Genomic DNA, 23,734 nt, shown 5'->3' with positions numbered 1-23,734 from the left:
CATGTTACAAGTCAAGAACAGTTTGTGTAATAACAGAGGGAAAATCAAATCAGGAGAATGAGACTTGCCTACTGTCTAACAACCTTTTCTTTTACAGATGATTTCTGGCTCAATGGTCATCAAGAGAAGTTAAGTGGAGTCCTGAGTGTGTCCATCATTCACTTACTTTGCAGGGAGGTGACACTATTGGATAATCAGCATCCTGGTGGGAGGGGGGAGGTGTGCAAGGAGTGTTTCAAAGGCATCCAGGCATTTTAAGCAACAGTTCCTCACTGCCTTCTTCTGATTCCTCAGCTGCTTAGGGCCCCACACCCCAAGCTGCCTTAGTGATTTTCCCATTTGTCGTTACCTAAAAATGTCTTAACATCATTGTCACAGATAGAAAATGATTATGTTCGTTCTGCATAATGGGGTACAGGTGGGTAAAACAGATAAGTCCTCTCGAAGCCCCAAGTGGAAGCAGTAAGCCACAAGTCCCTGCGGTCGGGGGGGATCAGTATCTCAGTACTTGGGGAACTAAGATGGCTGCTGAATAGAAAACACTGACCTAGAGATTGCTCCCCACATGACAAAAAAGGAAAAAAAAAAACAACTTTAGGTAGTGGTTGATGCCAAACATCTAGAGGTAATACCGTACCACTAGCATTAACAAAACAAAACAAAAACACCATAGGAGTACAGAGAGAGCTTTCAAGTACCTTTCCTCATCATTCTCAGTACAAATTCTTCCTAATTTTCATTGTCATATTTAGTTCCACGTTCTCCATCCAAACCTGTCATGAAAAGCTTTCGGAAGACGGACAGGGAGTGAAAAAGAAAATAAAATAGAAAATAAGGCAAACAAAAAGGTCAAAAGCTGTATGCAGAAGAACGAAGCCATGGCGGACACCTCCTGTATTTGCTTTAAAATGTGTGCCCATGTTGTGTACAATTTAAATCTGTTTAGGAGATATTTTTCTTTTCTTAAAACAGAGGAAGCACACTTAGTAAGCAAATCTAAAATCGGCCGACTTGAGGTCATAGAGAAGTTATAAAACACCAACCTCCAAAGAAGTTTGAATTTGCTAAGAACACACTGGGTTAGTAACTGGTGATCATGTGGCTAGAAGGAAACTATTTCCTTTGGAGGAAAGCACCAGAGGGCTTAAGTAGTTTTACACAGACTTCAGGAAAGAACACCATGTTTTCTTTCTACTTTTGCTTGGGAAAGAAGAAACAGAGATTAAACAGTTGGCAGAGAAACACCATGAACCCACAAATAAGTAAGCCTTTGATGGGATAAGTAAAGTGGAGACCCAAACAAGGGTGCTGGCTAGGCTGTGAGAGTGAGGATATAATTAGCTTAGAAGCAAACAGAAACACTTGGTTTTTAAAACTACGATCTAACCACTAGAGGCCCTGAAGTTCCAAATGGCTAGGAACCAAAGTAGCTTGAGGACACATGTCACCAGAGTTGCTCGAGGCTCTGGGCCTTCAACACCGAGACGTTCCGACTGAAAGATCAGTTAGGGAGGTTGGGGAGTGTAAACAACCCCTTGAATCTGATGATCACTTTATGAGATTTATTTTGAAATACATTCCTTATTCACTTTATAATTAGGAGGTTATACAAGATACCTCCTTACTGCCAGGTGTTAGCTGGAAGTAAAGCCATATGCAGATACACACATATTCAGATTGGACTAATTTTAGAATCATATAAGCAAGGCTATGCTAGGCATGCTTCATTCCTGATATTTAAGTTTTTGGAGGGCTTATTATATATTTTAAATAATTTATGACAAATATCTTTCCACATATTTGGAATAAGCATATCTGAAGGAAGCTGTGGTTAAAATAATGGCAGATAGGCACAAAATATTTGGAAAACAGAAGCAAGTTAGATAACTATTAAACTGGTAGATGTAATAATTAAATTGAACAATTCGAACATCAAAACTTTAAATAACCCAAGGCTTAGAGAAAAGAGTGAAGTCTCTCCCTCTCCCTCTCCCTCTCCCTCTCCCTCTCCCTCTCCCTCTCCCTCTCCCTCTCCTCTCTCCTCTCTCTCTCTCTCTCTCTCTCTCTCTCTCTCTCTCTCTCTCTCTCTCAGTGTCTGGGTCCCGGGGTGGTCAATACAAGTTCAGAGGTTTAGTCAAAAAATATAGAAACTGCTTAAAGTAAGCTCAAAGCTCTTAATTTTTTTCTTTATATTGTTAAAATTTAGAGCAAATTAATTCTCTCAAAAGAATATGGGAGGGGTGTTAACAATTTTATCAGCAGTTTACTGAGAGTGATTTATTAACAGTTATTATCAGCACTACAGATAGGAAAATGGGCTGTCTAGAGTGTGTATCATCCGAGACAGATTTGCCAAGACTCGGATGATATAATATAGATATCAGGGCTCCATCTAGTGGCAGCTCTTCCTAACTGCAGACGTGTCTCTAAAAAGTGGATCAGTCCAACTATGCAGGAAGACAATATAAGTCAGATTTGAATCTAGTAATTTAAACGGAGTCTTATTGGGATGAAACACATGATTTGTTGCTTTCTCAAGGCGGGTTACTAAGGGAAGTAGTATCCTCTTCTTTGGAGGAGTTTAAAAATAACATCAATTCTTCCCTGAAGCTAGATAGATGAGCCAGATCCTCTCAAGGTCCTTTTCCGTCTTACAACAGAACAATAATAATCTTTCTCACTTCCCTGCAGAAATTCTACCTATGGCCTTATTCTTTGATATTGGCCTTTATTTCAGGAAAGCACTCTGTTAATATTCTTTATAACTTTTGGTGATTTATTTTTCCTTTACTGAGAAGTTACATGACTAAAAAATCACTACATCACAAAAATTGTTTCTAGTCATAAATAGCGATTAAATGAAATAAATTTCCAGTATATGCCTTATTTTTCACTTTGAATCCCTTCTTCCAATTCTGGAAGGGTATCGGGGATTCCAGACACCAAGAAGCGCGGAAAGATCACTCTTCTGGCCAGGAGAGAGGGGAGGGAGCGGAAGGGAATTCTGAGGCAGTCTGATGGAGGGTCCTGGTCACCCAGAGACTGGAGGGTGTGTCTGAATTTGGATCTGATCTCCATCATCCAGTTTCTGTTCCCTTACATCAGCTTTTTATCTCCATTTGTTTCCCTTTCTCATTCTTGCTCCTTTAATAACTTAATTTCTCTCCTTCATCCAGCCTGTTTCCTACTCTTACTCACTATTCTAAAATACTCTTACCCACTTGCTCTAAAATAATGCTATTCTCTCTATTAATGTTTCATTTTTCGTCTTCACGTCACTTTTATTCAAACTGAAATTGGCATTCTTTTCCTCATGTAAATATATATAGACATTGGGCTTTCAGACCAAAAGGTAGGCCTCTGGATAGTTTGAGGCACATTCTATCAAAGCAAATTATGGAAGTTTCCTTCAAGGTATACTTACAACTTCTAGATACAAAATTTCATGAAAAGAAGCCATAAGCAGGCTGTTAGCAAATTCTCCTAATACAAAGAAATTAAAAGGCAAAGGGAGATGGAGTAATTAGCATTATTAGTAGAAGCAAAATAATAAATTAAAAATGGATTTAATGTTTGAGACTATATCACTCAGTTCTGTATTCAATTTCCTTTGAAACCCAAATAGAAAAGTGTGGGGAATAGTGCTGAGAGAAAGCTAAGAAAGAAATGCTTTACTTGCAAGGAAAGCAAGATCCTACGAGATAATAAAGAACTCTGGTTAGGAGCTTACCAACCTAGTGTTCTCCTCACATAAACATTTCTTTTTTTCCCCCAGGGGCTGGATTCCATTTTTTTTTTTCCCCTACAGGGGAAGTATCTAATAAAGCCAATGGCATTATAAATAGTCTTTCTACTTTGAGATCAACAGGCCAGATTCTGACTGCTATAAAAGTTCAGGAGAAGGTATGTGGTTTTACCAAGGTAACCAGATTTTCTGTGATCTATGTAAATAATCACGTTAATGCTATAGCTTTTGCAGTGGCCTGAGAATTCTGGCTGAATGGATGACATTTTCACTTCAGGGATGCAAATAGTGAAATCTGTCCATGAAATGATTCAAAACGCAGTGTAAATATGCTGTCATGATGAGCATGGCCAAAGGCCTGTGGACAGGCTTCTTTATTCTAGAACAGGCAGCGTAAGGCAGTAATCACATTACATTTTAGAGCTAAAATAGGGCTGGGGATTCCTTCTCCCCAGCTGCCTTTCCCTAGCCCCATCCCCATCACAACTCCCTTCACTATTGCCTTTTCTATTGCAAATTTTAAAGACAGCTTTGGCAAATTAATCTACCAAGTCACAGTGTACAGGTAGAAGAACTTTGAAAAGGGGCCTAAAACCACATCTAACCATGTACTTTTGTCTCCTTAGTTCGCAGAGTCACTTCACCTCTCCAGGCCTTGGGCCACCAGTAAAATGAGGGAACTGGGTTTAATTATCTGTAAGGTGCCTATAAGACCAAAACCACAGCTCTGTAATTTCAACCTTACACGTTCATTTCTCTGAGAGATTTCTGGCATCTATCTGCATGACTTCTTCCAAGAAGAGAAATAAAACCCAAACAAATCAAAAGGATAGATATGATATACTCCAATTAAATGAACAAAAGGCATTTCTTAAACTTTTTGTATAGTGTGAAGGTCCTTAGAACACATAAAAGAGAAATTAAATGCAAGTGTTGAAACACAGCACGAGAGACTAAAAGATGTTAGGAGAAATGCTGAGGGTGGGAAGGGGAATGGGTTAAAAGGAAGAAATTTAGAAGAAGAAAAGTTAGGAATGAACCTGGGAAAGTAAAAGTTTCAGGGTTTGAAGTTATTATGCAAATTGAACATGAACTTCCTATTTAATTCAATATTTACTAACTGTGTTTATGTGCCAGGCCTGTCATCCATTTAATCACTGTACAAATATTTATTGAGCACCTACTATGCTTCTGACAGGCACTAAGGATACATAGTAAGCAAAACCGCATGTGCCCTCTTGAAGCTCCTCTGTCTAGGATGCTGCTTTTAAGTACTGTCTGATCCTCTCAAGGGGCATATAGATGACAGGAGAGAAGGAACAAATATCAAGCCGCTATGACCTATAGCGGAATGTGGTAAGTCATATAAAACATACAAAAGTAATATGATGGTATTAATATGAAGAAGAGAAATTTCTTCCAATTAAAATTAGGGAGAGCTTCATGGTGGTGATGTTTGAGCTGGACCCTGAAGACTGCATATAATTTTGATAACCTCGAGTAGGACTGGGGAGAGGAGGACATTCCAGTAGAGGGACCCCTGTGGGTAAAGGGTGAGATCGGACAGTACTCAGTGAAAGGTGAAGATTTTCAGGCGTTTAAAACACTGAGTGTGCATAGACTGGGTGAAGAAAGACAAGCGATTCCTAGGTTCAGATAACCAGACTCCTCGGAAGAATGGATGTCTGTGATAGTATGAGTATGTGTGATCCAACCGCATGTGAAGAGTACTTGCAAGGGCTGAATAGCATGCAGTGAAAACACTCTTCAGCACACTGAAGGAAGTGAAGTAAACAACCATGAAATGCAGCCGGCTGCATGAATGTTCCACTCCGCACTCCTGAGTGCGTCATTCTAATATTGGATCCTATGGACCCGCGTGCTCCCCGATAGCCTAAAAGAAGCAGTGGTCATAGGAGGGCACCTCTGGGGACATTCAACATGGGAGAACCAAGCCTTTTAAAACACTGACTTCCTTCTCTTTCCACCATCACGTCAGAGGCACACGGAGGCAGTGCTGCGCCAGGTCGAGGGACATCATTTTTTTCTAATAGTCTCTCTCTTCTTTGGAACGAACAAACTGGCAATATTCCCTCTCATGGACTCGAGGGGTTCCAGTTGCTATTTATCTTGTCCAGTAAGGCATTCACTCTTGCCACTTGTAGCTCATCAAATATTGTCCTAAGTCTTGGGAAACATTCATAATGGCCTCCCAAAGGCCACAGGACCCAGTCGGGAGACCTACCGGTACCTCCAAATGGAACAGCCACGCTCAAACCCAAAAGATATCTGACTAGGTGAAGACACTGCTTCCTTTTGCAACACATGGGCTGAGGGCAGGGACAAAGGGACTCACCACAGTGCCTCGTACTGCCTTTGATCTGGAAGTTCTCTCATCTTCCCACTTGACTGTGAGGTTCTGTGCAGAGAAGACCACGTTACAGCCCTTGCAATGCCTGGGGTGTAGCCGATGCTCAACAAGTATTTATAAACATTGCATTTAGTATTTCTGTTATTTTACTCGATAAAATGGCCCCCCAACGTTTTGAATTTATGAATGACATACCTTCCACACCTGCAACTCAGCGACACTAACTATTTTCCTATGGAGGAAATAGGGACTTGGCTGATGAAAATAAAAGTCACTGAACTAAGATATTTAATGCTAGGTATAGATATACGTGACAATTTGTAGGCTGCTGACCCATCCTAGTATTTTAAAGAAGGAAAGAAAGTAGCATAAATAATACAATTGTGCAGTAGTGATGGTTTTAAGAAAAAATACATATTTGCAAAACTAGAGAAAGACTGGATGATCCCTTTAACTTTTTTCTCAATACCCATTACTACACACATTGAAAATTATAGTAGCTTAAAGAGTGAAAAAAATTTAAAGCCCCATTTTTTTTTTTTTTTAAGGAGAAAAGAAAATGATGCTGGGTTTGAAAATCACACCTGTGGAAATCTGACCCGTGGCTTTTTTGGTGGGTGAGGCCTACACTGGTTCTAACCCCAACTAATAAGAGTCACAGGATTTCAGAGCTTTCTACAGAAGCACTGCTTGAATTCTGTAATCTTCCATTCTGAGGTGCTGCTATTAACAAAAGCAAAATTAGGCAAAAAAAGGGGATTTTGCAGCCCAGGATGATTCGAGGAGGTGCTGGCACAACTGCAGAGATATCCTTCTCACCTGTGCCTGCCTCACACCCAGGCCCATTTCTTACCTTAGTGCTCAGTGAAGTGTTACAAAACGTGAGCTGTTATATATACAGTAAATCCAACAGGGGAAGCACTACCAGACTGAAGTAATGCTTCTAAAGTTGGAGCCAGTGAATTTTTTCCCATCTCTCTTTTTCTCTCTTTCCTTCCCATAGAACTGCTCTCAGAGAAGATTATGACAATCACCTAGTTAAAAGCCCAAAGGCTTCCATATTCCTAGGTTTTCATTTATTCTTTTTAATCAAAACCAAGAGTGGACTTTCCCCCTCCATTTGCCAGAAATCCCCGAATTCTCCAAAGCAGAAGTGGTGCAATTCATACCCTCACGAGATAGTGTTTCCAAATCATTCTCTTGCAGACAGTGTTAAAGGCGAGGAAGACTGGAAGCTGTCCCCATGACAATCAGCTGGAAGGCTCAGAGAGAGTCCTCAGGATGATAAAATCCAACATTTGAAAAACAGAAGCGGAAACACAGTTCTGTTAAGGCACTGCCACCCTCACCCTTGCACACGGGCTTTGTCTGATGCTGTGAGAGACATGATAAGTGCTCCACCTTTGAGCCTTGGTTAACGCTACTACTCCAGGATCCTCATCACCCAAGAAAGGTCCTCCCAAACCGGAAGCTGGAGCCAGCAGTTGATACTCAGGGGTTTCCAAACAGAACTCTAAGGGGTCTCTTATCCTTGCGTCAGCAGAATTAGAAGCAGCCATCCACTGCCTTTGGAACATCATGGGAGTTGGAAGAATGGATCTATAGCAGCAGCAGCAGCAATGAGAAGTCAGCATACTAGGAACAGAAATACCCCCAGAAGGTCCAGAATATAACTAGAAAACTTATTTGCATCTGCCTTAGTTTTTGTACAATCGGTTGTTTCAAAAAATATACTCTCTGAATAGTTTAGATCAAAGGAAGCTGAAAGGACACACGGGAAAGCTGACACCCAGGATCTCCTATAATACTAAGCACTGCATGCTTTCTGTAGTGCACATCTGTTTTTCCACAGCCCACATTCTCTTTCCTGGCTACAATGTATACTTGGGAGATGGTCCTGCTGAGTGACGGGGAAATACGCTGGGCCAAGGCAGGATGCTCTTCCTAATGGAAGGTGTATTGTTAAGGAAAAGAAGTTCATGCAAGTGATCTCGAATCTGAAGATCTCTCCCCAGTCCCCAGATGATCAGGTAACTACACCATAAGAGAGGGCACATCATGAACCCAGTGTTTGAACATTTTATTAAGCCTCAGAATGATTTAGCATTTCTGTGAGAGGGACCTTACTGGCAACTCAACCCTGGCTTTACTAAATAAGGGACGCATCTTCTTAACAGATTTCACTACTTGCATAACTTTTTACTGACTTAGTCTGATAACTTTTTACTGACTCAGTGTTCCGTCAGCATGCTGTATGGTTAGTATATCAGGAATCAGTCAAACGTGTTGTCTGAATGAATTTACCAGAGACTTAGAGTGGTCGTCCACTCGTTCTACTGTAATGCTTTTTGATAAGAGCGTATTCATCAGAATAGACATTCTTACTCTGCGTGCCCGTGAGGGGCAGAAATTTACTGAGGACAGCATTAAGAGCCAATTGAAAGACAAGTTGGCAAACACACTATGTTTTCCAAAGCTCTCAATTGTGGTGGAGATATTAAATCGATTTTATGATTAAAAGTAAAATTTTTTTTCTGCCTTCCTTCGTCAATCATTTTGGCAAATTGGGATACTTCTCACTTAATATTTGAATATATAAAACTAATTTCTTCAAAGTGTTTCTCTTTCTGAATATCCTCTCTCCTTAGCTCACCTGGTAAAGAATATTTCAGTCCTACTTTTAAAAAGTCACTATGTTTGTGATATGTGTGTAATCATCCTTAAGATTAAGAACAAATTAATGCTGACTTGTCACCCCCTCTTTAAAACTGCTTTCGATCTTGGAGGTGGTAATCCAACATAAGCCCCAGAAACAACCAAGATAATCTGACATTTTATGTAATTACAGTTCTTACTACCTCGGGCACATATATTTTATAGGTTTCAATGAGCAATAAATTAGCCTGATGGAAATATTTGTATGTCATATTGACTTTCAATATTCCTTGTCAAAAGTGCCTTTATACTTTGAAATTGTTTTGTTTGTTTAGGTAGCTTGTGTTGTCTGGAAGGCTAGAATTATCATAAGAGAGCTTTTGTCACTATGAGTGATAAACCGTGTAAATAGTTTTAAAAGTTGTCCCCTAATGTCTATTTGTTTTGCAAATCTGCAGCAATTCTACTAATAATTTTCAATCCTTATTCCTTCCACCTTTGATTTTTCTCATTCTCCTCTGTTCTGTCTTACTGAGCTGTCAGGTACAGAGAGCTTCCTCAGCTAAAAGATCCCAATAAAAATCAAAGACTAAGCTGAGTCTATTGGAGTCATCATGAATTCCACTCCTTTTTTGTGGTTATTGAATTTCCTTTTTTTAAACGCACACCTTTAACTTTTGTGTTGTTTTTGTTAACATAAACCAGATTCTAAAATTTCAGACAGCAAAACCAGTTATTCCAAAAAAGCCAATGCTGAGAAATCAGTGAATCATTGGTTTTGGTTCACCTGTGGAATGAATTATGTTTTTTCCCTATTAACTGATTAGTGATTTTTCATTTTTTAGTCAACCTAAAAAAAAATGCCTCTTTTCATTATTACCTGCCTTTTCTCAGTACGCAGCATGGCAGTACAATTGACAATGAGGGGCTTTGGCACATTTCTTTCCCAGTTGGTCAGAGATCCCTTTTCTCTTTTCCTCATCCTGAGAACAAGAAGCATTAAAGCATGGCCCAAGACAATGCTGTCACATCAGGAGTGGCAGAGGTGTTTACTAGGATCACGATCCTCTCAGCTTGGCCTCAGAAGCATCTTCTGAAGCCCTGGGTTGGATGTGGAGACCTGACATAAGAAAAAAGACTTGGGAAGTCCTTTATCTGGCTCTGCTCCCACCTCTCCCACAAAAGATTAAACAAAACTAATGGGATACTCTGAGGTGCTTCATTGCCACTAAACTACACCCATGAGTTTGTTTTTCCTCTGCTTGATCTTGTGAGGCCGGTGAGGGCCTCTAACTTGATTAATGATGATCATCCTATAATAGTGTCTGGGTATGGTGGTTTAGTGTGAGTTTTTGACAAAGAAAATTAGGCTCTGAAAGACATTTCTCATCAGAAGCTATCTAAATATTTAAATGCATTTAAAAGTTACTTCTGGGAAGCATATTAAATTGGCCAGTCATTTAATCATTTGCTAAATGTCAAAGCCTATAAAATCATGGTATAATGTCACCCTGACATAAAGCAACATCAAAATTAGTGCATCATCTATAAAGTGAAGTATCATTTAGCTTAAGTGACAAATTCTATTGCCAAAAAAATACCACTGTACTTCTAATAAGTGACACTCATTTTAATAGACCCTACAAAAATACAGTATTTTCAATGTCCCCATAAAACAGTTAACTTACAAATATTACTCTCAGAGCTTTGGTGACATCACTATGTGACACTATTGTGAAAATCCTAACAAAACAATTGGGACAGTAGCATGTAAATTCATTATAAATATTTAAAAAAAAGAGCTATGTGAAAATATGAGAGAGAATGCATACAATGAACTCTGGGAAATTATTCTGGAATTTCAAATGAACATTTTAATCAAATTAATGACTAATATATAAAAGAAATATTTTTAAAGGATTATAAAATTAATTTTGATCATTTACAGAGGAAAACAGTTCCAATGTAAAAATAACTAATTCTATATTGAATATGCTTGTCTTCCTCTTCAGTGAGACAGAATTTGATATTATAGACTTTGAAACTTTTTGGGGAAAAAAGTATTTTCTCTATTTCTGCTCACAAAAACAGGCACTGAAATTAATAATACAGATAGACCATGGCTCTGAGAAATTATATTTGAAGTTTCATATTTAAATACCAAAGTTTGTTTTATCACCCACCATAGCTTTCTCTAACAACAGTTTTTCTTAATGATAAATTTTATCAATCCCCCGAACTCATTTAAAATGATTTAAAAGTAGCAAATTAGATAAAGCAACACACAAATAAATTCCACATTTACAAGTAAAGAAATCACAGGGGCTACAGTTTATAATCAACATAAACTTGAAAGAAATAAAGCAATACCTTTCCTGCCACCCATCATTCACTGCTTAAATTTGTGGTGAAAAAGATTTATCTACAATGACCTTTAGTCTGCTTCTTAACTCTTCATATGTTGTAATTAACTAAAGGCATTGAACAAATTAGTTTGTACTATTTTTATTCAGGTCCCAGAGATAAATGGCTAATTTATGAAATATTTCACTCTGTGTTATGAGAATTTAGCAAATGAATATGGAACCAAATATAAACACTTTATACCATATGTACAGTTACTCTCATAAGGCATTATCATGTAATTTTTATTGAAAAAGATTCAATATAGTAAAGTCTTATTTTAAGATATATTTTCTTTCTCAATCCGAGATGTTTAGTTTATGAAAATATTGTTTTTCTCTATACTCTTTTTGTATATATGCCAACATATACCTTGTGCTAGAAATATTTTATGGGAATTATAACTCTTCATATTTGTGTTTTCTATATAAAGGCATATACAACTTTGAGGCAGTGTTTCTGATGGAGAGCAGAATTCGTAAAGAGCTTGTGTGTGCTTCCGTGCTCCAAAATTATATGAAATCCACTTCAAGAAGAAACTTATTTGATTAAAAACAAAAACAGAAACAAAAACAAAACTGCACCAATGCACAGCCAGAGGCTGACAATTAAAACTAATACATAACCACATGAACATCATATTTATATAGTTAACATTTTTAAGGATGATCAGTGCTAACATATAGTCTTATACATTTGGCACTAATGTTTGCCATTGGTCCAGCAATTGGCAAAATTTGTTTCTATGTATAAATTTATTTTTGAACATTAGGTCTGGCTAGACGTATCTTCACTATTTATAAAAAATATTTAGACAGTAAGCTCACGTTGAATAACTAGGTCTACTGTGTTCTGGAAACTCTTCAGTAGTAATACAGCTTTTTCATGTTCCATATGTACAAAACTATGTCCATTTGCCTGTAAACACACAAATAAAACAGGACAATCAATACAGGATACTTGTTTATCACTTTATCATTGTTTTAATAATAAGATTCAAGGGAGTACTGAGCAACCAAAAGTTACGTGTTTTTAAAATTCACAATAGTATTATAACTATGGAAACAACTAATTAATCTCACCCAGTTTCAACTCAATTTATTAATTCAACAAATATTTATCAAGTATCTAGTATTTCCTACCTAGGGTCATCCTGGTACAGTCCCAGCCATGTGCTAATCATGGAGATACACTGGTGATGAACAGATAGATACACTTGAAATATGGTAGCTGTTCTGTTGTTGTTCTAATTTGTTTTGTTTTTGCAGGAACTTAATGGAGATGGTTCGTAAGTGTCCATAGGACCATTGCCTTTTTTGTCATATAATCACTGTTGTAAATCCATCATCTTTATGGATGATGTCAAATATTTCACTCATGCAAAACATATACTATAGTTAAATGTTATTTTTGACTCACTGAAAATTTCTTAATTTATACACTTTTATATTAAAAAATACTATTTTTATTTCCCTCATTGCTAAATGCAAATATATTCATTATTTAAACCGGTGGTTCCCAATTCCATCTGGAAATGAATTAATTTCTGTGTGGTCTAGGCTAATCCTGTTATTTTATAAATGAAAGAGTTGCACCTCAGAGAGGCCAAGCAACGTGAGTGAGAACATACAGGGAGGGCCGACTCATCTGATACCATAATATTCCTTCTTATTTCTCACAATGCTTCACTGAAATAACAACTCTGCAATTGCTTCCAGTGATCTGAACTGATGTTTCACTGATCATGGTAAAATATGGGACTGACGCGCTACCTACTGCGCTAACAATGCACCTCATGGTAAAATAATGAACATTTTTCCCTTAAAAATTATTGCTATATCACCTACTAGCTTAACCCCTATATGAGCTTTCTCTTTGAAAAATAGAAAGACTGGTCAGACTACCTGGTAGGGCTGTGCTAGGAGCCCTGAGAGGGAATAGGTTAAAAAGGAGAAAACTTTTAGGGTAGAATCTATAAATTTGTCAACTGATTGGATAAGGGTGTAAGGAACAAGCAAGAATCAAACTGTCCTGCCATGAATGGAAAGTGGAAACCTCAGCGAAACAACAGGCTTAGTTGGCGAGACAGCAGAGTTAGTGGTACTGGCAACACAAGCAAGGAAAATGTTGATCGTGCATTTAGAAATAAGAGACTGGAGTTCAGGAAGGAGGGCAGAGGGGCAGCATCGCAACAGCGGTTAGCTTTGACTGTAGTCTGGTATTTACCACACAGAACACCGAGAGGGTTATCAGAACATACCTTTCAAAGGGAGCATTGTGGAAGAAGGGAAATCTAGCTAGACGGGCAGGATGGGGTTGCGGTTTGGATGTGTAGAGCAGAACTGACCTGCCAACCTGGGCATCTAGGAAAATCTGTCAGAAGTGAGGGAAGGAAAGGTGAAACAGAGCCAACTCCTTCCTGCTAGAGGATGGCAGAAAGCTGGCTCTAGCCTGACGACTGAACTAAAGAACAAAGATTCTCCTGAGAACAATGCGTTGAGGGGCTAGAGGGACAGGAAAACTGGGAGGAGGAGAACTAGAAAGGGTCATCCTGAAGGGGATCAGGGTAGAGTGCTCACAAAGGGAGCAAGAAATCCAAGGGGATCAAGTATTTTCTAGGTGTTCCAATTAACCTAGCTTTCTGCAGCACAGAGGAAAGAACAGGGAAAAGTATAGCTAGATTGATTCTGGTCTCGAATCTGGGTCTGTTTCCACATTTCCAATAAACCAGGCTTCAAGATGTCAAACCCAAAGTCCAGGTTCCAATTCAAGGCTAGAGAGACCCCTTGTATAAATTAGCTTTTAACATCGCTTTAAAACATCAGCTTTTAGTTTTCATGCTTTGTAAGTACAAATGAGAGTTATGTAGTTGGAGACACAAATAAAGAGCCGATTTCCCAGTAGGAAATAAGCAGGTTGGTAAATTAGATCACTGAGTCAAATAAACATTAGGACTCTACCTGTAATTCTAGTCCCCAGAAATGTTTTGGATCTAAATCAGAGCTTTGGTGAATCTCAAGAGACCTATTTAAAAGACCACAACTAGGGGCTGCCTGGGAACCTACATTTATGCATTTGATATTTTGAATATACATTTAGTATAAATGCAAAGATGATCTGAAGAATAAATGCTAAATTAGTAACATTTTAAAATATATTGCCACATTTGGCTACATACATGTTTTATATAAACACAGGGTCTATCATGGATTATAATAAAACACGTGCAATTTTGAGGAAATAGCAACTTTATGAAAAATGAGAAATAAATGGCTTATTAAGTCAAAATGAAGCTAATAAGAAAACAATCTAGGAAAGAAAAGATATCCTGAAAATTTTATGCTTCAAGAATATATAATTAATGAGTTTCTGGCTTTAGCTGATTTCAAAGTACAGATGATCATATTACTATAATTTTTATGTTATTTCCAGAATATATCCTTTGTTGTTTTAATTCCACTTGACATCTGTGCCACAAAATGTTTTTTTAATTTTAATTGCCCTTTTTCATGATTTGGACATGAAAAGATGGAGGGTTAATGAAAATAATATTTGCAATTCCAACAAAAAGTAGAGCTTTGCAATTACAGCTCATCAATTCACTGTAAAACATACTTGGCTTCTGGATTTCATCCTCTTGTTCCTTCCTGGATTTATCTTTCATTTTCTTCTGGTAAATGTTTGGTTAAGTGGATAAATTATGAGTGTTTATACTACAGATTTCTCCAGAGGACGCTGTAATTCTCCCAGGAATTTTGTTGTATTCTTATTATTCAAAGCTTTATATTAAAAAAGTAGTTTCTGAGAAGGCTTGGCCACAAAGTTGGTGGGATTATCCAGTCAAGACAGCAGGATTCTTTTTTAGAATCCAGAAGAAAAATGGGATTAGAGACTTGGTATGTGATTTGAGGATGATTTGAACTCACCTTAAAGGACAAATATTTAAAGGGCCAGGACACATGTATTTTATATGTTAGATATACATTAGTAACCTTGTATTTTGAATGTCTATAGTCCTTGGGATGAGGGAAAACAGAAAAGTACCAGCAACCAAATCAGATCTGCAGGGAAAGTCTTCATCTCTTCTAACCCTGACAGACAGACATTATTAGACCAAACAGTGAGAATCTTAGGTAATTATAATTATGTTTCACATTAGCTTCCTGGAATTAATTCCCGCTGCAGAATTTTGATCTGCCAGAGCACTCTCATTAAATATTAGGATATTTTTAGAGCTGAGCACACTGTATAATCAATACTACATTGACTGTATGCCAAGTCACTTGAAAATTTTTCCTTTCTATTAAGAATCTGAACTACAGGCCTTAAATTCTTACAGTTCCCAAGAAAAATTTACTTTGCACTTTTTAAATGTGAGAAAGTTTGAAGTCTTAGTGACTTTTACTGCAGTATTAAAAATCCTTCATGGAATAAAACATAGATAAGAATTTTTCTTCTGTCTGGTGCACACATGTACTGTAGTTTGAATGTTTCATGAATTTAGGCTCAAAAAAAAAACAAAACAAGAGATGGCAAGATAGAAAAGACTGAACTGAAGACTTTGTCTATTATTTATATAGAAATTCAGGCATGGAACTGATAATACATAGTAATCCAGAAGATAGTTACCTTTCTTGTCTGCTTTGATTTTAAAATGACTGTTTTCTTCTTATCAAATGTATTGAATGAACATCTCTAACAAATGAATTCCCTATCTTGGTTTGCAAGCAGTTCTCCAATAAACTACACTTTATTTCTTTTATTTTACCACGAAAAGAACTGCACAATCAACCTCTCATTTTCAGGGGACTCTTTTCAGCCAGGTTGGTCTCTATTTTGGTGGAGAACTTGCTGTTAAAGGAAGGCAGACTGGGAATTGATTTTTAACTACGTGTTTGAATTCAGTATTTTTCCTGTCTCTGCTCTGTGCAGTTTTGGACATGTCTACTCCCCTGAGCTAGACTGTGTGAAGGCAGAAACAGTTACATTCCCTATTACACTGTTCACACTGCTTGGCACAACACTTTGTACATAGTGGGCATTTAACCCATGTTTTCCAAATCAGTAAATAGTAATGGGATGAATATGATGCTATCAGTAAAATTTGCTCCAATCAAATCAGTATTGCATAATGGAAGAAGCTGAAATAAATTATTTAACTTCTGTCAACAACAAATACCTCGCGTGGTCACTGTGTGTTATAAGTGACAGAACATGGGTGCTTAAGTAATGTTATTTTTATTTCAGCCAAATTATGGAAGTTAGAACCAGCTTAATGAACTTGTATTTATTGGCTTTTATGTTTTACTTAGTACCTCAATATTATTTTTTTGATTTGCAGAAGTATTTGCTCAATCACTGTTAGTTATCTGTGCTGAACTGTATACATTATGAATAAACCAACTGGAAATAGATATGCAGTGAAACTCTAGTGTATAAAACCATACACATTAAAAAAATTATTTTTGGTTGTCTTCTAACTAAACTATTTAAATTTTTTTCAAATATATCATTATAAGCAATAATGTCTCTGAACACCGAGTTACATGATACTGAATCCCCCCGCCCCCAACCTACTCCCCCTGCCCACCTTTCCCTCAGCCTTTCCGATGTTTTTGATTTTCAACCACCAAATAAGATCAACTGTAGAGAAGTGTTCACTTTTTTAGCCTTTTTGGGAAATGTTTTAGTGAAGTTTCCAAATATTTTAAGTTCATTTCTTTAGGGGTCCCACACTTCATTCTAACCATAATCTGGCTTTTGGTTGTCCTCTTGGGGAGAAATTTTTTAAAATTTAGAGAAATAAACATCCTGTAACCCATTCTTAATGGACTCATGATAATAATTATGAACATGAACAATCTTTGGGATAAAGCTGTGAACCTAGTTAGTTGCTTTGATAAGAAACAGTTCCCAAAGTGTGTTCTGTGGAAGTGTTTGATTGATGTTGCTTAAGAGGGTTGTATGCTTAAACATATTGGGAAATATAAGTTTGTAAGATTTCCCAGGCTCTTCTTACAGCCACAGACTAGACTTAGAATATTGTGAAATTCTGAAACAAGAGATAGAATCTGAGGTGGCCTTGCAACTTACTTGAGTAAGAAATTCTATTTCAAAAAGATATCTTAAGGGATTCCATTGGGAAACACTGTACTGAATGACCCTGCTGTACTTTTTGAATTTTTTTTTTTTTTTTAAAGATGTTCCTCTCTTTTCCTGGACAGTGAAGCTGTTGGCTATGACTTCTTGCTTCTGGCAATGTGTCTGGATCCAGAGGCTTTCTTCTTGGTGGTCTGGAAAACTAGGCAAAAGACTGCAAGTATGAAATAAAGTCTCTCTTACTAATTAAAGGCAAGCGATTTACTGCGTGGGTTTTGTGACAGTAATTATGGCTTCTCAAAAGCATTTTGTTTGTTTGAAGTTGTTGGGTAAATAAACTTTAGCTAAGTAAGATAATATTGTTAGCAGCTAACCACAGCACTGGTCATTTAAAGAGGTGTAAAACTCCCATTCAGACCAGGAAGATGTAATTCAGTGGTTGTATACAGATACGGCACCGTATGTCTGTACACAACTGACCCAGCCATCCACGGACACATTTCATTTAGACTTCTGGGATGTCTAAACTTTCTTTTCACATTCTGTGCCTTGAAAGCTGTAACTCACTATCTCCTTCTCCATCGCATCCCTATGCCAAGCCACGTGCATGTCTGAATTCTGCAACTCAGTGAGAAACTTTAAAACCGTAGGGTTTTCCTTCTTCACCCCTGTGATCCCTCTCCCCTCTCAGACTCCATACTCCCCGGTTCCAAGCCTCTCACCTCTGCCCCGAAAGTCTAGCCCACAGGCACTCCTCCTCTTAGTCAGCCTCCTTTTCTCTCTGTTTAGCCTGGAGCAACTCCTGCTCCACCAAGCGGAAACCCTCTTGATGTCCTGCTCTGACCCAACCTACCAGCAATGAACTGAAACTTGACAGATGTATTTGTTGATAGTGGTTTCTTGACTTGTCTATATGAATTGCAGGACCAAGGTATTTCAAGAGTAGATAAAAAGGGAAATATCTGGTTTGTCTGAATTATCATCTCTTTGATTATTCTATTTTGGTATCTTAAAGATATAGCCACAGACTAGGAATAGATTTTGGATTAGAAATTCCAAGACAGATGAAATTATCTTCAATTGGGTATCATATTAATATACTTTATATTAGAAAAGTCTATTTTGATGACTGGTAAAATATGGATGTCATAAACTGATTATAAATCATTTGATTTCTCTTCTGCCAAAGCTAGGCTCTTGTCTAGGGAAGGGGGCAGGTAAATGAGGAGGAGGATGAGGTTGACTACCATGATAAAATAGAACACAACGTATTTACAAGTGAACTGTAGGCTGTAACTGTGAGTCATGTTAACTCTCAAGTACAGTATATTCTTTTTTTTCCAGTCTATTCATCTTTTCAGCAGAGGATACTGTAATTAAGAGTTTCCTATATTTAAAGATGTTTTAAATTGTAAACTGTATAAGGAATTAGACTGAATTTTTTTAACTGGAAAGAATGTTAGTAAAAAGTAGACTATGATGTTAACCAACAAAACTTCCACTTAAAATTGGTCAAATATCAGCAGATTCACATGGTTAAGCTGAATAACATTATTATTTATGGTCCATGTGCCTTCACTTGTTCTCTCTCACTCTTCTAGAATTCTGCTTAAGGCAAGGCTGTGAGAGGTCAGTTCCCCCAGCACAGATTTCAAGCCATAGTTTCTTAAAGCAAAATGACTTCCTGTGCTAAGCATGAGAATATGCTCATTAGTTATAGTATCTATTCTAGGAAAATGAAGAGTAAAATGACAGAAGAATTATGTGAATATGTTTTAATTAACACCATCCCTTCCTGTATTCAAATAACATGCCTCAGAATACCATAGCAGAATAAGAAGAGACTAGTAGGTAAAAAGAGTTACAGAAAAAGAAAGATGGCTCTTACATAATATATTCTGGGTTTGAAGGAAATTTGGGGAGGGTCTGTCTCTTTTGCTGTTGCTACTACTGAGTTAGATCAAACCGAGTAACTGCCATCACTTAAATAGGCTGCTCAATCGTTGTTTTTTTAGTTTTTTCCCTTTTCCCTTGATTTTCCAGGTTTTAAATTGTCATTATATTTTGTAAGTAAATTTTCTCCAGGAAGGATATATTCTAACGATCTTGTAAGTGACAGATAACTCAACGTTGCAAACTCATTTTTCCCAGTGCTCTTTAAACTGAAAGTCCCAGTGTTATCAAGAGACAAGAATATAATTTGCTTTCTTAGCATCTGATATTGGCAATGATTTCAGCTTTGAATTATTAGCCATTTTTGTTTCCTTCAGAGAGTACAATTGGCCACTTGTGCTTTTTGACTGGTATGAATGAAACTGTAAATACAGCCATTTATTTGACTAAGGCCTATGTGTATTTTTCTTTCACTGAAAATGGACTTTGATTTTATTGTATTAGACACAAATGAGTTCTGTTGCCAAAAATAAAAGGTTACATCCTTGATAGTCGTTTGTGGAGAGAAGAGACAAGCAGGTGCAGTTCTTCTGCAGTTTCTGTGGCTTTTAACCGACAGGCTTATAGTTTCTCCTTAGTTCTTGCGTTAGGAGTTCGTTCCTCTGTGCCCCTTGCTGTTGCTCGCTACCTCTCACGGACTAGAAACACTAAAGCCCAGTTTCCCCACACTGCACCCTTCTGGAATTTCACAGCCAGGAGTGTTCTAACCCCTGCAACTAGATATTACCTTCATTCTCCTTCCCCTTCTGCAGGATATCTACATCTGTATCTACATCATCTATGTCCGTATAACATTTTTTTTATAGCCATTTAAGTATATTTATTTCCTGAATCTGGAGGGGAAAATCTTTCTTTTATTCTATCATGGATGAAGGCAACTCCCCAAACTTGTCTCAAGCTCTGGAATGCTTCTCTACTCAGCCTGGCATTCTAAGACATCAGAGATCTGAGATTAACCGGCTTCACTTTTTACAGACTCAAGATGATCTCTTTGAAATTCAGTAGAGAGGAAAACAAAAACAAAAAAACTAAAAAAACTAGCCATTTCCTTTGCTAAACAGAAGCATGTGTCAAGTGTTAAGGAGTTACATTGTCAATTGTTCTAGGCTGTTTTCCACAGGAAATTGATAAAATTGAATTTTTGAGCAGGAAGATCTCAGATGTAGTATAAACCACAGTTCATTCTACACATAATGAGTGTGAGTTCTACAGACATGATATAAAATGCTTAAGCTCAAAGGGCTAGCTAGGCAATTAAAAATATAGAACTTTGATAAAGTGGTAGAGAAATTTTAAAAATTATTTTATATGTCTTTTTTTGTTTCAATGTTTTGACTCCAAAGAACTACTGCTGGCTTGGTTTTCTGCCTGAATGGAATGGACTTGGACGTTTTGGATGGTATTTCTACTGATATTGCCACAGGCTGAGGCAACTCTTAGTCTTTTCAGATAATTACTATTTTTGAAGACTTGAATTTTCATGATCTTGCTAATTAGTTTAAAATATTTGTGAGAATAAAATGTTAAGGCAGTTTATCTATCATCTATCTATATTATATATAGGGCTTCTACTTTTCTAGGATTTTTTGAGACAGTTCAATAAATAATGAGGTAAAAGATCTCAGAGATGAGCTGAGTGGAACCTTTGGAACCACCTGACTAGAAGGCTACTTTCTCACGCATCCTGTCTTCCCAGTGTCCTTACATCTTGTTTATTATGTTGAACCATTTTTATAATTTCTGCAGATGATCAAATCTCTACAATGTTAGACAGTTCCAACCAGTTACATAATGGGAAATTTCTGCGGGGGGGTGGGGAGGTTAAGTCAAAATATTCAGTCTTAAATAAATTGACGGTACTTAAGAGCCTTTCCCTGTGATGTAGGAAATGATTAAGTGGAATTGAATTCAGAAAGGACAAAGAATGCAAAATGGATGAGGCTATAGTAAGCATCTATAACTAACTGTGCACTGGAGCGACCCTTTTCTGATATGCAGAGCTTTAAGTTAGAGAAACATCTTTTCCCATCACATAATACATCTGTTTATTTATTTACTTTTGTGGTGGGGGGTTAATTAGGTTTATTTATTTATTTTTATATTTTATTATTATTGTTAACTAGAGGTACTGGGAATTGAACCCAGGACCTTGTGCGTGCTAAACACACACTCTACCACTGAGCTACACCCTCCCCACCAGCACACAAAACATTTAAAAAGACCACCTTATATACAGCTGAACTTGTGTTCAAACATCTGAACAGGGAGATTGGAGAGCTATAACCACGTATTTCATATTATTCAAACAGCAATAAGCTTACTTGTAAGAAATTACATATGGATCAGTCCTTTCTCCCTTATCTAAAATCACATACATACTCTATTTGGGTACTTCGATATTCTTACTTATACTTGATAACTATGCATAGATTCTTGTATGTATCGATTCTTCTTACATTATCAAATAATACCATTCATTTAAACAAAAATATGCAGGACATCTGCCATGTGCCAAGTACTGGGAATACAGGATTGTAGCAGACTGAATTGGTTTCTGATCTGACTCTCAACCTCCAAATAATAAGGGCAAATAAGAAATGTAAGAAGAACTTACTTTCAATCGTTTAAGTCAAGTCATTCAACTTAATAACATGTGTGCATATTTGCTGCAGTGTTGGCATTGGAAAGCACTGCTTTTAATCTGTCTTACCTGAAGGATCTTATCACCGGGCTGCAGCAGGTTGGATGCTGGTCCATCAGGCTGAACCCTAGTAACAAAGATACCCTATAAGTCAGAAGTAACAGAGGTTAGGATTATATTTTCAAGACCTAGGCTTACTTACAAAACTTTTCATTCACACAGAAAACAGTGAAAACATTAAAAAGTTTACACATGCAAGCTTCAAAGATTATTATAGTAAGATTATTATAGTATTTTAAGCAAGGCACCACTCTCTAAGTTTAAGACAAGCAACATCTTTACTTGCATTAAAAAAGCTCATTTTGTTTTTAAAGTGTACTTCTGATTTATAAATTAATTTCATGGCATATTCTTAATTTTTTAAATAATTTGAAATATGATGCTAAACCATCTTTTGTACAACTTTCGAAACTTTCCTAAGTTACCCATCATTGAAAATGTCTCCTATTTGATAGATTGTAAATTCAATGTACACTTTAAAAACTTTACTAGAATTACATATAATACTGGTTTATTTTAATGATTATTACTTCTTATGTTACTGAGAATTTTAAAATAGAATGAACAAATTAAACATAAGAAAATTCAGACATGAATTTTAAATATAAAGTTTATGTATACATAGTTACAAAATTCCAAAATTGATTTAGTTTATAGAAAAGTCAAATTAATTTTGCTGGCCATGTATACAAAGCAAACATTTATTGAAGGTCTACCATATGGTAGGCATTGAATGCTAGTGTTATTGAGATATACAGAGTATAATTTTTGGCTTCAATGAGCTCACAATATGGTAGGATAAAAGTCAAGAAGACCAACAATTATAAAATGATGGGACAAGTGTTGTAATATATATTTGAAAAGTTGCATCCAGTTTATCTTTAGTGTCAGGGCTTCTAATTATGACAGAAGTATAACAGATTATTTAAAATGTTGCATTCAGCTTATCTTTAATGTGTTGGGGCTTCCAAGAGGAGGAGATGTCTGGCAGCTGAATCATAAAGGACAAGCAAAAGGCATCCACACAGATAAGGAAGGGAATTCTGCATACAAGGGACAGCACATACAAAAGTCCTGCTGCACTCAGGACACTGCAAGTAGTCCTATTATGACTGCAGTGGTTGTGGAAGGATTTGAGCAGAAGGGGTTGGGAGATCAGATCAACCCCCCCCCCCCCAAGTAGTTATGGCCAGGTCAAGATGGGCTTTTAGTAGACAACCTTATCAGTTTGGGGAGCCACTGAAGTATTTTAAACATGATGGGGACAAGATATTAATTGACATTCTAAGAATGAAATGAGGAGTGGATACACAAAATGTGTATCTATTCAGTGGAATATTATTTGGCAATAGAAAGAATGAAGCACTGAGGACACTGACTGAACCTTGAAAACACTATGCTAAGTGAAAGAAGCCAGTCACAAAAGGCTACACGTTGTATGATTCCATTTATGTGAAATATCAAGAAGAGGCAAATACATAGAAACAGAAAGCAGATTAGTGTCTGCTAGGGGCTGGAAGCAGGGGACCAGGAAATGACAACATGTACATATTTCTTTCTGAGGTAATAAAAGGGATTTGAAATTAGATAGTGGCTATGGTTGCACAATTCTGTGAATATATGAAAAACCATTTAATTGTACACTTTAAAAGAGTGAATTTTACGGTATGTGAATTATACCAATACAGCTCTTATTACTATTTTAAATTCCTAAGTATTAATAGAAGATAGTATTTTAATGTCTCTGCCTGTTATTTAGAAAATAATTTCATTTGTTGATCTGTAAACTTAATGACTCTCACTTCAG

General features: G+C 37.0%; 1 protein-coding gene across 1 annotated transcript in view; it reads right to left on the bottom strand.

The window, feature by feature from the left end:
• Positions 1–9,597: 9,597 nt before the first annotated feature.
• The window catches only part of LRRC7 (leucine rich repeat containing 7), a 414,541-nt gene continuing 400,404 nt past the window's right edge, over positions 9,598–23,734 (bottom strand). The window contains 3 exon segments of the mRNA XM_006191023.3: positions 9,598–9,891; positions 12,002–12,092; positions 21,937–22,011. Coding sequence (XP_006191085.3) covers positions 9,830–9,891; positions 12,002–12,092; positions 21,937–22,011 — 228 coding nt within the window. The 3' untranslated portion in view covers positions 9,598–9,829.

Source organism: Camelus ferus, chromosome 13, assembly GCF_009834535.1.
Source record: "Camelus ferus isolate YT-003-E chromosome 13, BCGSAC_Cfer_1.0, whole genome shotgun sequence".
NCBI classification, from domain to species: Eukaryota; Metazoa; Chordata; class Mammalia; order Artiodactyla; family Camelidae; genus Camelus; species Camelus ferus.
Note: the sequence above shows the minus strand (reverse complement) of the source record. Positions and strands in the feature narration are given on the sequence as shown.